This window comes from Rhopalosiphum padi, chromosome 3, assembly GCF_020882245.1.
Source record: "Rhopalosiphum padi isolate XX-2018 chromosome 3, ASM2088224v1, whole genome shotgun sequence".
Classification (NCBI taxonomy): Eukaryota; Metazoa; Arthropoda; class Insecta; order Hemiptera; family Aphididae; genus Rhopalosiphum; species Rhopalosiphum padi.
Window position 1 is genome coordinate 24,402,104 of NC_083599.1, and position 16,457 is coordinate 24,418,560.

At 30.0% G+C, this 16,457-nt stretch overlaps 1 protein-coding gene across 1 annotated transcript; it reads right to left on the bottom strand.

Annotated features, from left to right (window-relative positions):
• Nucleotides 1-13,539: 13,539 nt before the first annotated feature.
• On the bottom strand, nt 13,540-14,556 carry LOC132924926 (general transcription factor II-I repeat domain-containing protein 2-like). Its single transcript, XM_060989366.1, has one exon. The coding sequence runs from the start codon at nt 14,554-14,556 to the stop codon at nt 13,540-13,542; it is 1,017 nt and encodes a 338-aa protein (XP_060845349.1).
• Between the last annotated feature and the right edge of the window lie 1,901 nt (nt 14,557-16,457).

Genomic DNA, 16,457 nt, shown 5'->3' on the forward strand with positions numbered 1-16,457 from the left:
TCAATATGACAATGTATAATATACACATTTAAACATTGGGTTAGTTTTAAAATTAAATAATTACCACACTATTTTCACTCAAAAACCTTAGCAGAAACTATAGCCTTTAAAGAAACAAAATCTAAACATTATTGATTAGGGTAATAGATGGGCATTCTTTTGATTTCATAATATTTATTTAATATTTCTATACTACATATCTCTTTCTTTACTTTTTTTCAATTATTTTAGTTTCTGAGTGGAGCTTTAAAATAATAAAAGAAAACTTATAATATGCTTACATTGTCACACACACACACACATAAATCATTAATCCAAATAAAATAAACACATATAAACTATACTCTATGACCGTAATGATATTCTTATACTTATCTAACTTTTACTTTACAGTTGAAAGTATTAGAGAAATTTTTGTCTGTGTCCCATGTGGTGCATGCTATCAAGAGTTAAATACATTGGTTTGTCCATTATGCCGAGAAGCTATAACGAAATAGTTCGCGAGGCTAAAAGTGGGCCGCGATCATCACTCACTCAATCGACCGTTTTTTCATTTTCCGTGGTTCTACGTCCGACAGAAATGAAAATATTTGACGCACATTTTAAAAACGGCAGATGGTAATTTAGTGCTGTTCTTCGCATTATGGAAACACATTTCAGTTTGTCATCCACACAGTTTGCGCATATCACAATATTTTAGTAACGTTTGAAGCGTAATAAATTCATGACACGAGATTGAAATTGGGTAACCTACAATACACGCTTTACGGTCGTAATATTATTAATTTATTAACTGTGTTTGTGATCATATTTCCAGCGTACACATATTGGTTGTTTTAATTATGCGTGCTTTTAAAGTTTAAAAGCTTTTGGTATTTTAATTTTTTCTTCAGTAATTATATAAAAATATTTTTAAAATGGCGTATCAACAAGACGCATATTCTCAAACGAAGAATGTAATTGTTCATATTTATACTTATTTTAAAACATTGAATAATGATTACGATAAGTCAGAACTTGGTAATTTGATTCATCAAACTCGTAAAGTGACTGTTGAGTCATGTGGCGTAAGTCTTGCTCGTGTTAAATGAGTTAGCGCTGAAGGAGAAAAAATATCTGCGACATCTGTAGACAAAACAATTATTCAGGAATAGTGATGATATCACTTTCCACAATGGCGCAACCATAACCGACACATGCAGACAGAAAATTAGATTCTGGTACAACTTATTCGTGATGGACGATAGTGTAAAGATACTGGCATACTGCACAATTACGCAATGTAAGAATACATTGACGTCGCAAGACGCAAAAAAATTGTATATTTTTATTAATTTCGATGAAAAGGATAGGATCATTTATTTGGTAATAAAAATGTTTGCGTAGAGTTAATGAAGTAAAATATTTAAACGGCACGAATGCCGATAAAATGGATTAGAGGCCTCTTGGGGAAATCACTGTAAAAAAAGCGCCATTTGCTGTACCTCAAAAGTGGTGTGGAAATTAACGATCAACACAAAGAGATGTCAATTACACGGCATCGATGCGACAAATGACAACACTACAACGTAAAAGACAGTAAATAACACGAACAATGGAAACCGCGAACCGAACCCCGACGATATGCAACGTTTCGTCCGAGCGATATGCAACGTTCCGCCCTGACGATATGCAACGTTCTGCCGTAGCGATTTCAACTCGACATCCGCGTCACGAATTAAGAAAACGTCATACATCCAGACTTTTTAAAAGTATTTTAAATACATATTATTCTGATACTTCAAAAAAAAAAAACTATTAATTAATATTTAATTATAATATAATCAATATTATTATAAAAAGGAGTACAATAATCAACTACTTTAAGCCAATAGCCAAGTTGCTGTGGCTTAAATAATAATAATAATAATTACAAATTCAATGTTTCAAATAGTAAAAAACAAAATAATGCATTACTATAAAATATTTTGAATATAAATATACACAGATTATAGGTGCTTATATGGTTATATACAAGTACAAAAGTAATTTCTATGACAGAAGAAGTAATGAAATTATTTTTAGTATGATTGGACGGTAAAAAAGTATTCTGTCTGCATACGTCATACCCGCATGTTCCGTCTGTTAAGACAGCAAATTTACGTTTAGCAAATTCAATTTTATGCTGATAGCTTTAATATTAGTCAATTTACCTATAATCAAACTTAAAGTTAATGATAATATCTAGGGCTTCTCATAGGCTTTTATTAATATTTTAATTTTTAAGCTAGTTACGAGCATTTTAAAGTTTTAATATTTTACATAACTATAACTCACTTTAAAATTAAGACATCAATAAAAGCCTATGAGATGCCCTAGATAATATTATTACCTTTAAGTTTGATAATAGGTAAATTGACTCTAAGGTTAAAGTTAACAGCATAAAATTGAATCTGCTGAACCGCTGAACGTAAATTTGCTGTCTTATGTAAGACGGGTATGACGTCGTCGCTGAAAAGCGTATTCTTTTTTATTAAACCTTGCATTACCCATAGTTGTAATCGGACTCCTTGGTTTTTTGTTGGTGGCGGGAGCTAGGAAAGTAACTTAAATTGTTCTCGTGCCACAAACAAATACGTAGACCGCCAAAACCCGTTCACTAAATCTCGGAAATATATGCCTACTGATATGATAAAATAAAAATTTAACTGTTTCAAGTTACTTCTAGTTATTATTATTATTATTCTGGTATTACACTGTTAGTGTAGTGTATAATTTTATTTTTTTTTTAAATTCGTAAGCTTAGATGCTCACAGATATAACCGATTTATTAGATAATTATCATGGAAACATCGAATTGTTCAACTACAATGACTACGTGCTCTGACATCTCAGATAGTAATAGTAATAGTTATACTTAATATAATACTAATAACAACAGTATTAACTCTTTTCGGCACGGTGTGATATGTCCCACCTAAAAATTTACTATTCCGTCACGGTGGTACGAAAAATTCATTTTACCCTTCACTTTTCCTACTATTTTGTTGTCACTAGTAGTGAGATAATTTAAGTGTTTACTAAACAACATTTAAAAGAAGGAAATACGGAAAAAATTTGCTTGCTTTATTTAATAAATTTGAAAACATATTCAGTATACATGTGTTATATTTATTATATATATTATGCAAGCTATTTGCTTTGCACAGCTTTCTCATAGATATTTATGTAATATATTAATCATATGAAATAAATAATTTATTAAATATTATATTAATATTAAATTATTACCCATTTATGTTTTAAATAAAATATGCTTATAAATTTATAATGCAATTTGATTTGTAGTAAAAATATAAAGGTAAAATACTGTACGGTAAATTTTTTTTTGCACCAAAATTGACCCAAAATATATACAGCATGTCGCATGTGTAATTTGTACCATTTTTTTTTTAAATGCGTTTGTAATTTGCACCATCACCATTTAGTTATTATTATTATCGTATGGTATTCTTAACAAGCATTACAACTCAATAAAATTATAAATAAATAATCTTAAGTAGAATATATAGAGGTTAAAATAAATAACAATAATAAAGATATTATGTAATTAGTCTAGTTTATGGTAACTTCTATGTTGTGGAATGACCTTTTATAGGAGAACATCGAGTGATATCAACCAGGCCAGAGCCGTTTGCGAAACGCCGTGGATATCGTTAATTGTGCCATTGAAAGCTCGGATAGGGCAGTGTCCTATGATATGCTCCATTGTTTGAGACGGGTGACCGCAATCACACGCAGGAGAATCCTTCATACCCCATTTGAATAGCATTTCTCCACATCTTCCGTGTCCGGTTCGGATTCTGTTCAATCTGACCCATTCTCGTCGTTTTAGAGAGAAGCAAGGTATTTGGAAGCATGGGTCCTTGATTAGATGATGGTTATCGGGGCTCCAATATATAGGCTCCAATTTGTTCTCCAGTCGTTCTCCGCATTGAATTGGTTTTCAATGAGGTCTTTTGCTGTTAGACAGACAGGCTTTCTCGACTTTAGTCTCAAAATGCAGTTCATAGGTATATCCTTATGTATTGGGAGTGTATAATTTTGTGTATATTTGGTCCACTCTCTTGCAGTAGCTATCAGACGTCGGGTGTGGGGTGGGTATATGTTACATAACACTGGGAGCCACTAAATGAGGGTAGTCTTTACTACACCAGTGACAATGCGCATGGTAGAATTAAGCTGTACGTCAATTTTAGAACAGTGTGCACTATTTAGCCATACAAGGGCAGCGTATTTTGCAGCTGAGTAGACTAAAGCTAATGCGGATGTTCTAAGGGTATCAGTTGAGGTTCCTCAAGTTGAGCCAGCGAGCTTCTGGATGATGTTGTTCCTTGTCCTTATTTTTGCAACGGTATTTTGTAGGTGATTTTTGTATGTCAGTGTCCTGTCGAGAGTTACTCCGAGATACTTAGGGGTAGGGTAGTATTTGGTTTCCGAATGTAATAGTTGGTTGGTATTTTGCTTGTTTGTTATTCAGGTGGAAAGTTGTAGCCTCCGTTTTTTGTATGTTCGGCTTGAGGCGCCACTGTTGAAAGTATTTGTGGAGTTTTTCTAGGTCTTGATTGAGTATAGCTTCATTATTTTCAAATTGTTCATGTTGTGTAGATATCGCAATGTCGTCTGCGTATGTAAATTGTCGAGAGGTTGTAGCCGGTAAATCACTGATGTATAGATTGAAAAGAGTCGGTGCCAGTACTGAGCCCAAGGGAAGTCCATTATTTAGTTGTTTTGTCGAACTTCTGGACGCTCCTATATGTACTGTAAAACTACGATTCGTTAACATCTCATTTAATAGTTTGTAAAAAGTCAGACATTTGATAGTTTTAAGAAGTTTGAACAGTAGACCTTCTCTCCATACAGTGTCGTATGCAGCTGTTAAATCTATGAGCACAGCGGTTGTCTTTTTCTTATTTTGGAACCCTTTTTCGATGTAAGTGGTGAGAGCTGCGATTTGATCCGTACTACTTCTGCCAGGTCGAAAACCGGCTTGTTCCATTAAAGGTAGTAAGAAATAGAAATTGAATAGTAATTTGCATCAAAATAAAAATCGATTATTTTTTCGATAGCATCTCGATAGTACCAACTTACAAGTTTCTATATCCTATTATAAATTTAGCTTAGTTTTTATTTATAAAATAGCTGAGCTTATACACATATTGTTGTAAGTTTATATAAAGTTGTATAATTATGAATATAAAAACAAATTAGCTAATTAAAAATATTATACGTAAAATTAAAAAAAACAAATGTAAGTATACAATATAGATTTCGATAAAGATGTCTATAATCCTAATATGTATATAACTTAAGATTAGTTTTTATTTATAAAATAGTTGAGCTTATACACGTAATGTTGTAAGTTTATACAAAATCGTATAATAATTATGAGTATAAAAAAAAATCATTCGTATCCATCTAGTCTTAACGTCAACGAGGATATCGAGAAATAATCGAATATTTCAAAATTGAATATTCAATAATCGAACAAATGAATAATCATTTTGGTGCAAATTACAAATTCTATTTTTGACTATCTGAGGGTAGTGCAAATTATAAACTACTTTCGACTTCCTGCAGTGGTGCATATTACATATCCATATGTAATATATAGACTCCATGAACGACTTTATTTCATTTTGCAAATCATAAAATCTTTTGAGCATTTTACCTCGACTAAGCCACCTTACTTCTGAAAAGTAAACAACGACTCCAGAATCTGCTTTGAAGGTAGTATTGGAATTGACAATGATTTAGTCCCCTAGCTCGAATAAATGTAACACATTTGATGACAATTTGCATGATGTTATCCATTTTCAATGCTTTCGCACATACATTTTCCTAATAAACAATGCAGTGGTAACGCATCAAACCTTTGTTTCCAACTAAAACCGCATGGTCTTCAATTAATTTTGTAAGACCTTTTTTACCTACCATAGCAGGGGCACCATCCGTAGCTATACCTGATATATTGATCAAGTTTAAAAAAAATTTATTAAGTGTAGTTTCTACTGCCGCGAACAAATCACGAACTTTTTAGTGTCTTTCAGTGGTACTAAAGAAACTATTTCTTTAGATATATTGAATTCATTATCAATACCTCTAACAAAAATAGTAACTTGTGCCGTGTCCATTACATATTACATCGGTACTTTCATAAATAGCCAAAGAATAATATTTGAAAGAACGGACTTTTTCCTGCAGTTTATTTTCGATTGACTTTCCAATGTCATCGATTCGCCTACTTATAGTCTGATGAGACAGACTAATTTTTGAAAAGTCTGTTTTTTATCGGGACACATTACATCCGCAACACTTGCCAAACACTCCTTAATAAACTCATCAATGCTATCAATAAATGGTTTTGATTTTTTTGCAATCAAAGATGGCACTACCTAAATAGCTTTTATAACGGTTAGGGACTCAGAAGTAGCTTTTTTAATATTGAGTTGCTGAGAAGAAAGACATGTTTTTAATTCTAACATTTTTTCTTCACGCTTGTTAATATCAAAATGTGGTGTATGGATCCGGTGAGTCTTGAACCCTAAGTGCTTGTCTAACAACGATTCTAGGTATAAACCATCGCTACACATAGAACAGCAGCACGTCTATCCTAAAAACCGACAAGGTAAAGTTGTAACATCTTTTCTTTTGATTTTAAATTACTCATTTTGTATAACATCAGCATTTGAAAGTAAAATGTCGCATGTGCTTGACTTATAATAGTAATTCTAAACAGTTATTCTATTTCTTGTGTCTAACATTTTCCAATGATAGTAACTCATTTACAACAGGTATGCGTTTTTGGAAGTATGTTTATCAACGTATCAATGAACACGAAGAAAGCAAAATTTACAACCACTGTGTTAAATCATATCTTTTATTTACTCAAAAACGTGACATTAACTCTTTATTATTTTCTGGAAAAAAAGACAAAAGGAAGGAAGAAGCTAAAAAGAATAGAGAGGTTTTTTAAAGGAAAATAGATAGTGTAATATTTATTGGCAAACGTGGCTTAAGCTAAAGAGGTAATAAGTTTGAGGCAGCTTATTCTTTAAATAGTTTGCATGATCATGGAAACTTTTTGGAGTTATTTGTATTTCTTAAATAATTATGACTCTGTCATTAAAGATCATTTACATACAGTTACTCAAAAAAGTATAAAAGCGAATAAAGCTGGTAGTAAAGGAAGAAGAAATTCTCTTACATTTATATCAAAAACTACAGTCGATTTTGTAATTTCAGCAATATGTACGTTAATCAAAAAATCAATCAGCGAAGACGTGAACAAAGCTGAAATGTATTCAGTTATGCTAGATACTACACAAGATATCGCTGCTAAAGATCAATGCGCAATTGTTATCAGATATGTTGGCAACCATAGTGTGCATGAAAGGTTAATTTCATTGGTAAACTGTACAGATACAACAGGTCAAGGTATGTGTCAATTACTTAAGAATGTTTTAATATTAAATGATATTAATGTAAAAAATTGTGTGGCAAATGCCACAGATGGTGCAGCAAATATGCAGGGTGAATATAACGGTTTTAATGCATGGTTAAACGAAACAGCACCTAATAAAGTACATGTGTGGTGTTACAGTCATGTTCTTAACTTAGAAATGTTCGATGCATCAAAATCACCTTTACCCGTAGGGCCGCAGCAAAATTATTTACTTTAGTGAATAGCTTGGCCATTTTTTTTAAAGAATCTTATAAACACATGGAATATTTTACTAAAAGATATACAAGTAATCGTCGTTTACAATCAATTGGTGAAACTCGATGGTGGGGAAAAGAAATTGCTCTTAATAGAATATTTGGAAAGATTAATGATCCATCTAAAGGCATGTACATAGAAGTAATATTGGCATTGAGTGATGTAATTAATAGTGATAATTCTAAACCGGACATTAAAGTTAAAGCTGATCATATGAGAACGTCCCTTCTGAAATATTCTACTATACTTACAGCATTTATTTATATTAGAATTTTTAGTATAACTGGTCCACTTTCTAAATATCTACAGACCAAAGAAATGGATATTTTAAAATCTCAAGAATTAGTTGACACAGCTTTAGAAAAACTTATTAAAATTCAAAGAGATATGGATAGAGTAAAATTGAGTGGGGATGTTTTTGTTCAACAGATGAATTCTGAATTGAACCAATTTAATTTGGATATAGTTGTTGAAGAACATTTCCCCAGAATTAGAAGCCGGAAACGTAAAATATTGCCAAGAGAGTTGGTCGAAGACTATATAATTGATATATAGTTGATGTACATAATAAAATTCTAGATATTATTGCAGAAAGTATGAGAAGAAGGTTTCTAAAACATCGAGACTTATATACTGATTTATCATGCCTTTCACCATCAAACTTCAAAGAAATAACAGAACAAAGACTATCTGATATTGAATTAACCATTTTAAATAATAAACTTCAACAGTTTAATAAAAATGCTTCTAATAAAAATATTAAAAATGAACTTATAAGTTTTGCAGAGAATTGGAACAAATTAAAAAAAAAGTATCCCTGAAACCTATGCAACCATTTATATGAAAAATAATAATGAAGAAGAAGATGAAGAAGTATTAGTAGACACACAAAAAAATGACAATGATTCAACAACATTTTGTAAGAGTTGTAAAAACTGTTTTTTGTGCTGTTACACTGTTTTAACAAAATATAACTTATATTGTTGAACATACTCAAATCTATATCTTGCATATAAATATGTAAAGATCATTTTCGCAACTTAAAAATATTAAAACAAGACTTCCGACTTCGTAGTCAGTTAACTGATTCAAAGCTTGAAGCTTTTATGATGAAAGGCGTAGAAAAAGAAAAATTGGCTTCTCTAGACCATGATGAAATCATTAAAGTAGTCTCTCAACAAAGTGATTTGCTGTATAAAAGTCTAATGTTTTAAGTTTAAACTATGTTTAAAATTTGTAATAAAAAAAAAATAAAGTGCTAATTTGAATTTAAAAGTATCGCTTTATAATAAATTACTAATCATTTTAGTAAGTTTATATATTGGTAAATACAAATGGGTCTCCGTGTTTATAATTTCCCGGGCCGAATTTTGATCACAATCCGTCCCTGCGGCCCACGAACCTTTTATTTGTGGTGCGAATGTACCGTGTAAATTGCAAGCCTCGGTCTATCATTGTTCAGACTAAACGTTTATCAGCCAGTGTCCAATGAGTTAGTAAAGTTATATATAGTATTATAGTCATTCCGCATGGCGTTGCCCGTGAGACTCTTATGATTAGAGCCCGGATTTGCACGTTTTTGCAAATATTTTCCTTTTCACTTTTTTATATTTTTGTTAATTATCTTCAGAATCATACTAATTGGAATTCACTGCTAAATTTTTATTTTGCATATTTGACCGTAAATGCATATTTGTTGCGTATTTCATTGAATGCGCTGTTGCAAAAATTTTGGTCGGTAACAGTAATATTTATGTATTTATTTATACGTGTTCTTATTTATACATTTATATTTTTTTCATACTTAGTACAACTTTGAATTTTTAAATATAAATTTTGTAAATGCATATTTGTTGCATACCTATATTAATGATTTTTACTACATATTTGTTGCATATTTTAATGATATATATATATTAATTAATAATATAGGTATTAAGATAATATTATTACAATTTAAATACTAAATAGTTGCTTTAGGGATTTTTTTTACAGGAATTTTTATTCCAGTATTGGGTATAGGCCGATGTGCAACCATACTATCTACAGCCATGGGTAAAACTAGTTTTGTTTAGGCAGGGGAGTGCTTGCCTAGGCAGCGACAAGTCGAGTACTGCTAGTTTTTTGATTGGGTAAGGGCAGAGTAAGATGCTTGATGGTGTCTGCCTTGGGATGATCTACGAACCGGCATAATATAGGGGAATCCATCTCTGTATTTGATTACCAAGTCAGATTCACAGTTCTTTTTGCGATTTTCCAAATCAGCGTATACAAGACGAATTGCTTCACGCTCACTCGGAGTGCAATCGCGAGTAACCGAGATGGGACGGTGCATATTGTCAGTATGAGTAGCTCTAATATTTTTATTATAGTCAGAGACAAGTTTATGAGCTATTTCTTTAGACTAGAAGAAAACCTTGAGTGGTCGAGGACCTCGATCACTGGGTTTACCTAGCCTTATTGCTTTGAAGTCAGAGGGTAATTCGGGAAAGTACGGTTTGATAGCCTCAGTTATTTTAAGGATGTCATTAGAGACTCTATCTTCTAATACAGAAGAAGAATATTCTTTAGCACCACGAATAATGACGTTCCGAGAACAACGTTCACGATCAGCGAATGAGAGAATGCTAGGAATAGTGTCAGCCGAAGTAATATTGCCAGCAACGGTTGATCGGGTAGTGATCCTTGATGGAGAGTTCTGACTCATTTAAATAAATACGCCTAGTAACACAAGGTAGGCAACCAAAGCTGCAGGTAACTAGACGGGCCGATGAGATAATATAAGAATTGATGAGCGGAACAGCTAACGATCACTGTTTCACGATGTATATGTTTATATTTATCAACGCTGCTTCAACTATAAAACACACGCAGTGTATAACGCGTGGGTCTAATCTCTCTAATCTCTCGGATAACGCGATAACAACTGTTGCGGGTTTTGGAACTTTGTACCGATAATAATAAGATTAAACTCATGTTTCTACGGCGGCCGTGTATAAGCTGGAACCACTAATAATTGCCCCTGAGGGGAGGGTATTGGTCTGACTGACTCAAAAACGACACCGGTCTGAAAGCGCACTTTTTAGAATCTAATAAGATAAAGAACACAAAAAACTGTCTATAATTACCGGAGTAATAAGAAAAAAGCACGTGAGCGAATTTAACCTTTCAACGTATATTATTTGTATAATTATAATATGTATAACTCTTTCTTTGTTATAGATAACCTTAAGAGATAATTGTTCAGCTTGTGCGCGTTGATTACAAATATTTTTAAATCTATCTAATGCCAATTGGTTTTCTGGATGAATTTCATGGCCTGTCAATTGTCATCAAAAATACTTTCGAAGTATCACTATTAAATACTTCCATAATTGTTTTAGTGAAATACCATTAATTTTATGTTTTAACTTGTGGAAAATTTCATCAAAAAAATTTTAGCACCACACATTTTAGAGGTCTAGTTGCGTCTATGGATCTCCTACTAATAATTACTAAATTACATAATGCACATATTTTATTATTACATAATGGTATACAGTATACACTATAAATATATAATATATAAATATATATATATATATTATTTAATAACACAACCATTTAGAATAAAATCTACAAGGTAGTACAGCTAGATCACTGGTTAGCATTTATTTTAATATAAAGAAAAGGAAGAAAGCTAATTTTTTATAATAAAATATACTTGATTGTTTTAAATTATTAAATTTACTCAGCTCTCCAGGATGCACAACGAATAGTAAATGCATTCGACATTGTCTATTTTTCCAATATGAATATATCCATCATCATCTTTGTATATGAGTCCTGTGGTTCTGGTACATCCTATCACACGAATAACTTTTTCCATTTTAATATTAAATTATATTATAAACACTAATACACTATACGGCAACAATCACTCATTACATGCATTCTAAACCGGACAAAATATAACGACTATGACGATTTACGACCGATCAAATAATGAGGACTGTTAAGATTCAATGAAGTTTAATAATTAATCTGGAAAAACGTTAATCTATTTTGAATACTGAATACTATGAACTTAACTTTTAAAATATTTAGACATTTAGTATTTACGAGTAATATGATTTTATTAAACAAATTAAGATATTTTAAATTTATAAATTATAAGTAATCTTAACTCTAAAGCTTCGGATTTACTGATTTCTGGGAAACTAGAAAGTTCTTTTCTCTGTTCGACATTATTTTAGATGTTGAGTATTTATAATTTTTTATGTCTGTACTCTGTGTACGTAATAAGTACTTAGTTTAAATAATACTTCGATTCACTCTGAGACGTATTCAGAAATTTGGTGGCACACTGACATCCTCCCCTCCCCATACACACAAGAAATAAATTATTTGTTCCTTTACTGAGCGCATCAGAGCTTACTTTCCGTCGATCACCCATTATCGTTATCATTTTGGCATTTTCTAACATATTTGTTTTTAATGTATTTACTTTTTGTAATCCCTGGTGGAAAATTGACAATTTAATCAAACATTTCCCTTAAACAATTTTTAATCGTTAGATAAAATTACTCTTGTTTGAATTTATAATATAATAGTGACTAAAGAATTAAATGGTTTATTGATGATTAGGTATATATCAACGAAAAAAAGAAATATCTCAGTTTGTTTGTCTACATTCACTGATTTCATATTTAACTTATACTGCAATACATTTAAATTACAATTATACTTAGGGCTTTACACATAGGAATTGAAAGGACTTACTTCCACAAGTTGAACAAAAGTAAGATTTTAAACTTTAAACATTATGCCATCTTTATAAATTAGTCACAACTAATATAAATAAGGTCTAACTTATCAACTAATATTACAAAACAATAAATATTTACTGTTTATCTACATTTTTTGCGAGCTTTATAGGAACTATACTCATTGATTATGTCATCATACTTTAAACTTTTTGTAATGTTTGATTCAATCGTTCAGTCGTTCATCAGCCATCATCGACTGCAAATAACTTTTAATTGGTTTTTAGTTCATTAAAAATAGTTTCCCAGTGAACCAGGCACGTATACACCCACACAGCGAGGTGTTTTTTGTAAATATACCTACCTACTTAATTTTCATAAAAAAAATTGTGTATATTTATTTAAAAAAGTTCTACTTCTCAATAACTGATTTTCAAAAACACTCCCAAAACAATATTTTGCATATGTCCCTGCAGCAGTGGACATAATCCGTAGGCATAATTTACGTTTATATCAAGAATATTTTTGGTATACACTTAATACTTATACATAGTTAATTAATATTCATGTAATTCTTGTATAGTATACGAAAAGATAATATTATTTTAGGGTTTAGGTACGTCGATGTATATCCATGTATTTTACGATATATTATATATGTTTTAAACAATTTAAAAATACTAATCATTAATCAATGTAATTGTAAATTGGCGCAACTAGAGGGGCTTAGCCCCCTCAAAAAATATATTATAGTCCTCCCCCCCAAATATTTTTGATTATAAATAATAATTTAAGCATAAAATAGTGAGATACATCCTAGTATGCAGTACTCGTATGACGTAGAGCAGTGGTGGCCAAACTTTTTTTAACTCGGGCCATAAAAAAAAAAAAATTTTACCGCGGGCCAAAATTAAATCAGCTTCAATTTTAAAAATGATTTTTAAATAAATTATTAAAACACATATAAAAATAAATATAAACTATACAAAATATCGTTTTATATTTACAAAACATATTTTAAAATGTATTAATTTGTTAATGTGAACTGTGAGCTTGTTTCTGTTGACAGAGGAAATTAATATTAGGTTCTAATTTGGTAGAATTTACTCGGAGAACGGCGTGTAGATGTTCATTTGTGATGCGAGATCGAGTTTTACTTTTGTTAATTTTCATCGTTGAAAATACTTGCTCACAAATATATGTTGAACCAAATATACAAGACATCTTAGCAGCAAACTTCCGAACATTTGGAAAATCTTCTTCAGACAAATTTGAATAAAACTGAACAAGATTTTGAGAGCTTGTCAAATTATTAAATGTTGTTCTTAAAGAATTATTAGATTGGAGTTCTATAATTTCTAATTGTAAAGAAGCTTCGACAATTTCCGGATTTATATTAAATGGATTTTCAAATAAATTTATAATTGGTTCTTTAGTTCGAATGTCTTTAAAACGATTTTCAAATTCACGAATAAGTGTGTTAATAATTTTGATGCACCTTTGTTTTGGAAATATACCACAATCTTCTGTTTTTAAAGTAGCACAACATTCAAAATGGGAGAAATTTAATTCTTCAATTTGATTTAGAAATAAAGATAATTTATTTTGGAAAGCTTTTACTGAACCGAACAATGTACTTACGAGTTTTTCTTTTCCTTGTAGTTTTAGATTTAACAAATTCAGATGATGTGTTATATCAGTTAATATTGCTAAATCCCATAGCCATTCACCATCATTTAATTGTGTATATTGTTTATTTTTTTCAATTAAAAAAATTTCGATTTCATGGCGCAGGAAAAAAAATCTTTTCAAAATTTTTCCTCTACTTAGCCAACGTACATTACTGTGATATAAAACATCTTTATACTCAGACTCTATTTCTGAAAGAAAATTTTGAAATTGGCGATGATTCAATCCATGTGATCTTATAAAATTAATAATTTGTACTACAATAGACATAACATTTTCTAAATCTAAAACTTTCCCACATAGTGCTTGTTGGTGAACAATGCAGTGAATTCCAATTGGTGGAGATAGATTTAGTTCAGACATTTTTGAGTTTATATTAAATTTTTTTTTTACGTAAATGTAAAATATTATATTTCTTTCGCGGGCCAGATATTAAATGATGGCGGGCCGTAGTTGGCCACCACTGACGTAGAGAATTATTATAACAGAATTATTCAAAAGTAAATTGTATATAAATATAAAATATTGCGGCATTGTGGTGGTCTTCGTCCAATATTTTAGTTTTATTTTGGTGATTAAAAATGGATAAAAAAAATTTAAATTATCGGTATTTATATAGATGTTACTATTTATATGAAAATAATTCAGACGATCTTCCTAGTGTTTTGGAAAGCATGAAAGTAATTAAGTAAATTAAATAAGGTATTTATTTGTGGGCTATTTTAGACCTAGTTACGCCAATGATCAATGTACTACACTGTTTTACTGAATGCTATTTTTATTTACACAAAATATAATCTACGTTTATATCAAACGCATTTTTGGTAGTTTAGAATTACATCAAAAACATATGATTATGTAGTATGGAAATTATAGTATGAATATGTTACATATGACCAAATTGTCAAAATGTCTAAATTTAGAAATACCCAAACATTATATTTTCTATAAAGAGCTATTTTATTGCTATTATTTTATTATTATCCATTTAAAATCCTTGTTTGGTTATTACTGATTTTCTGGTTTTATTTGAATATTGCCTGTCATCTAGTGCAGTTAAGCAGTTCATTATTTAATTATTCCAATTTTTTTTGAGTGCATATTATTATTAACTGTTTTTTTTGTATCAGTTGTACATAATTATGGCTTACAATTAATTTTTTTAATTAATTACAATATATTTAATCAGTATTATAAGATAGGTACTATAACTATAAAATTAATTGTAATTTGTGAAATATCCTAAAAAAAAAAATAATAGGCTTAGATTAATTTATAATAAGTTATATTTCAATTCATAAAAATACACATGTAATATAGCCATTAATAATTTCGACTTTGTTTTTCTTACATTTATGTAATGGATGAATCCTTGTCTGATTTTCAATTTTGAGGGACGCCGGTTTTTTTTTTTTGTTGTATTGTCGATGGTTCGTTTACAACATACGTTCACTGGATTAAATAGCTCAACAAACAGTTTTAAAGTTGCAATTGTATCATTACCTAAAATTAATTAATTTATTAAGGATTTATATTAATATTATTATTTGATTTTGAATAATGTATGATTTTTCTTTAATTCAAAATATTAACCTTTCATTTGATAATTCTTAGATTGAAATATTAGATTGAATTATAATTGGTCATCTATATTTTATATTTATGTAATATTATATAAATACAAATACACACATACCCATCATACTTTGATTATGTTGTAAATACTAGGTAGGTACCTAAGCAAGTTAAAATATTTATAAGGCTAAAAACTTGCCTGGTTTAGAAGGATTTTTGATTTCATTCATTAGTATATGATACATTTTTAATTTCGGTTCATAAATTTCAATATAATTATATAACTGAATCTTGAATAATTCAAATGTTGAATAAAACAAAAATTCTTTGTTTGGAAATAATTTATTGAAATCTAATTCGATCTAAATAAGTAAATAATTGCATATAATATTTAAAGAAATAATACATTTAAAAAATATCTACTAGGTATATATTTTAATATAATTAAATTGTCGATACTAACTAACATAAAACCTTGAGATCCTTTAATTGGAGGAAATTCGTCGAAATATGTTTTTTTTTCATCGAGTAGATTACTATATCTATGGGAAAATGTGTACATATTTCCATTTGTTTACTACAATATCCCATGGGTTAACATTATTTTTTAACCATAACAAGTCATCATCAATGTCTTAAAATAAATAAAACAATTTTGTATTTTAAATATTTTTGTATAAAAAATATGA

What these genes read in the sequence shown, in the direction of transcription:
- LOC132924926 (XM_060989366.1), bottom strand. Translation starts at nt 14,556, where the DNA reads ATGTCTGAACTAAATCTATCTCCACCAATTGGAATTCACTGCATTGTT.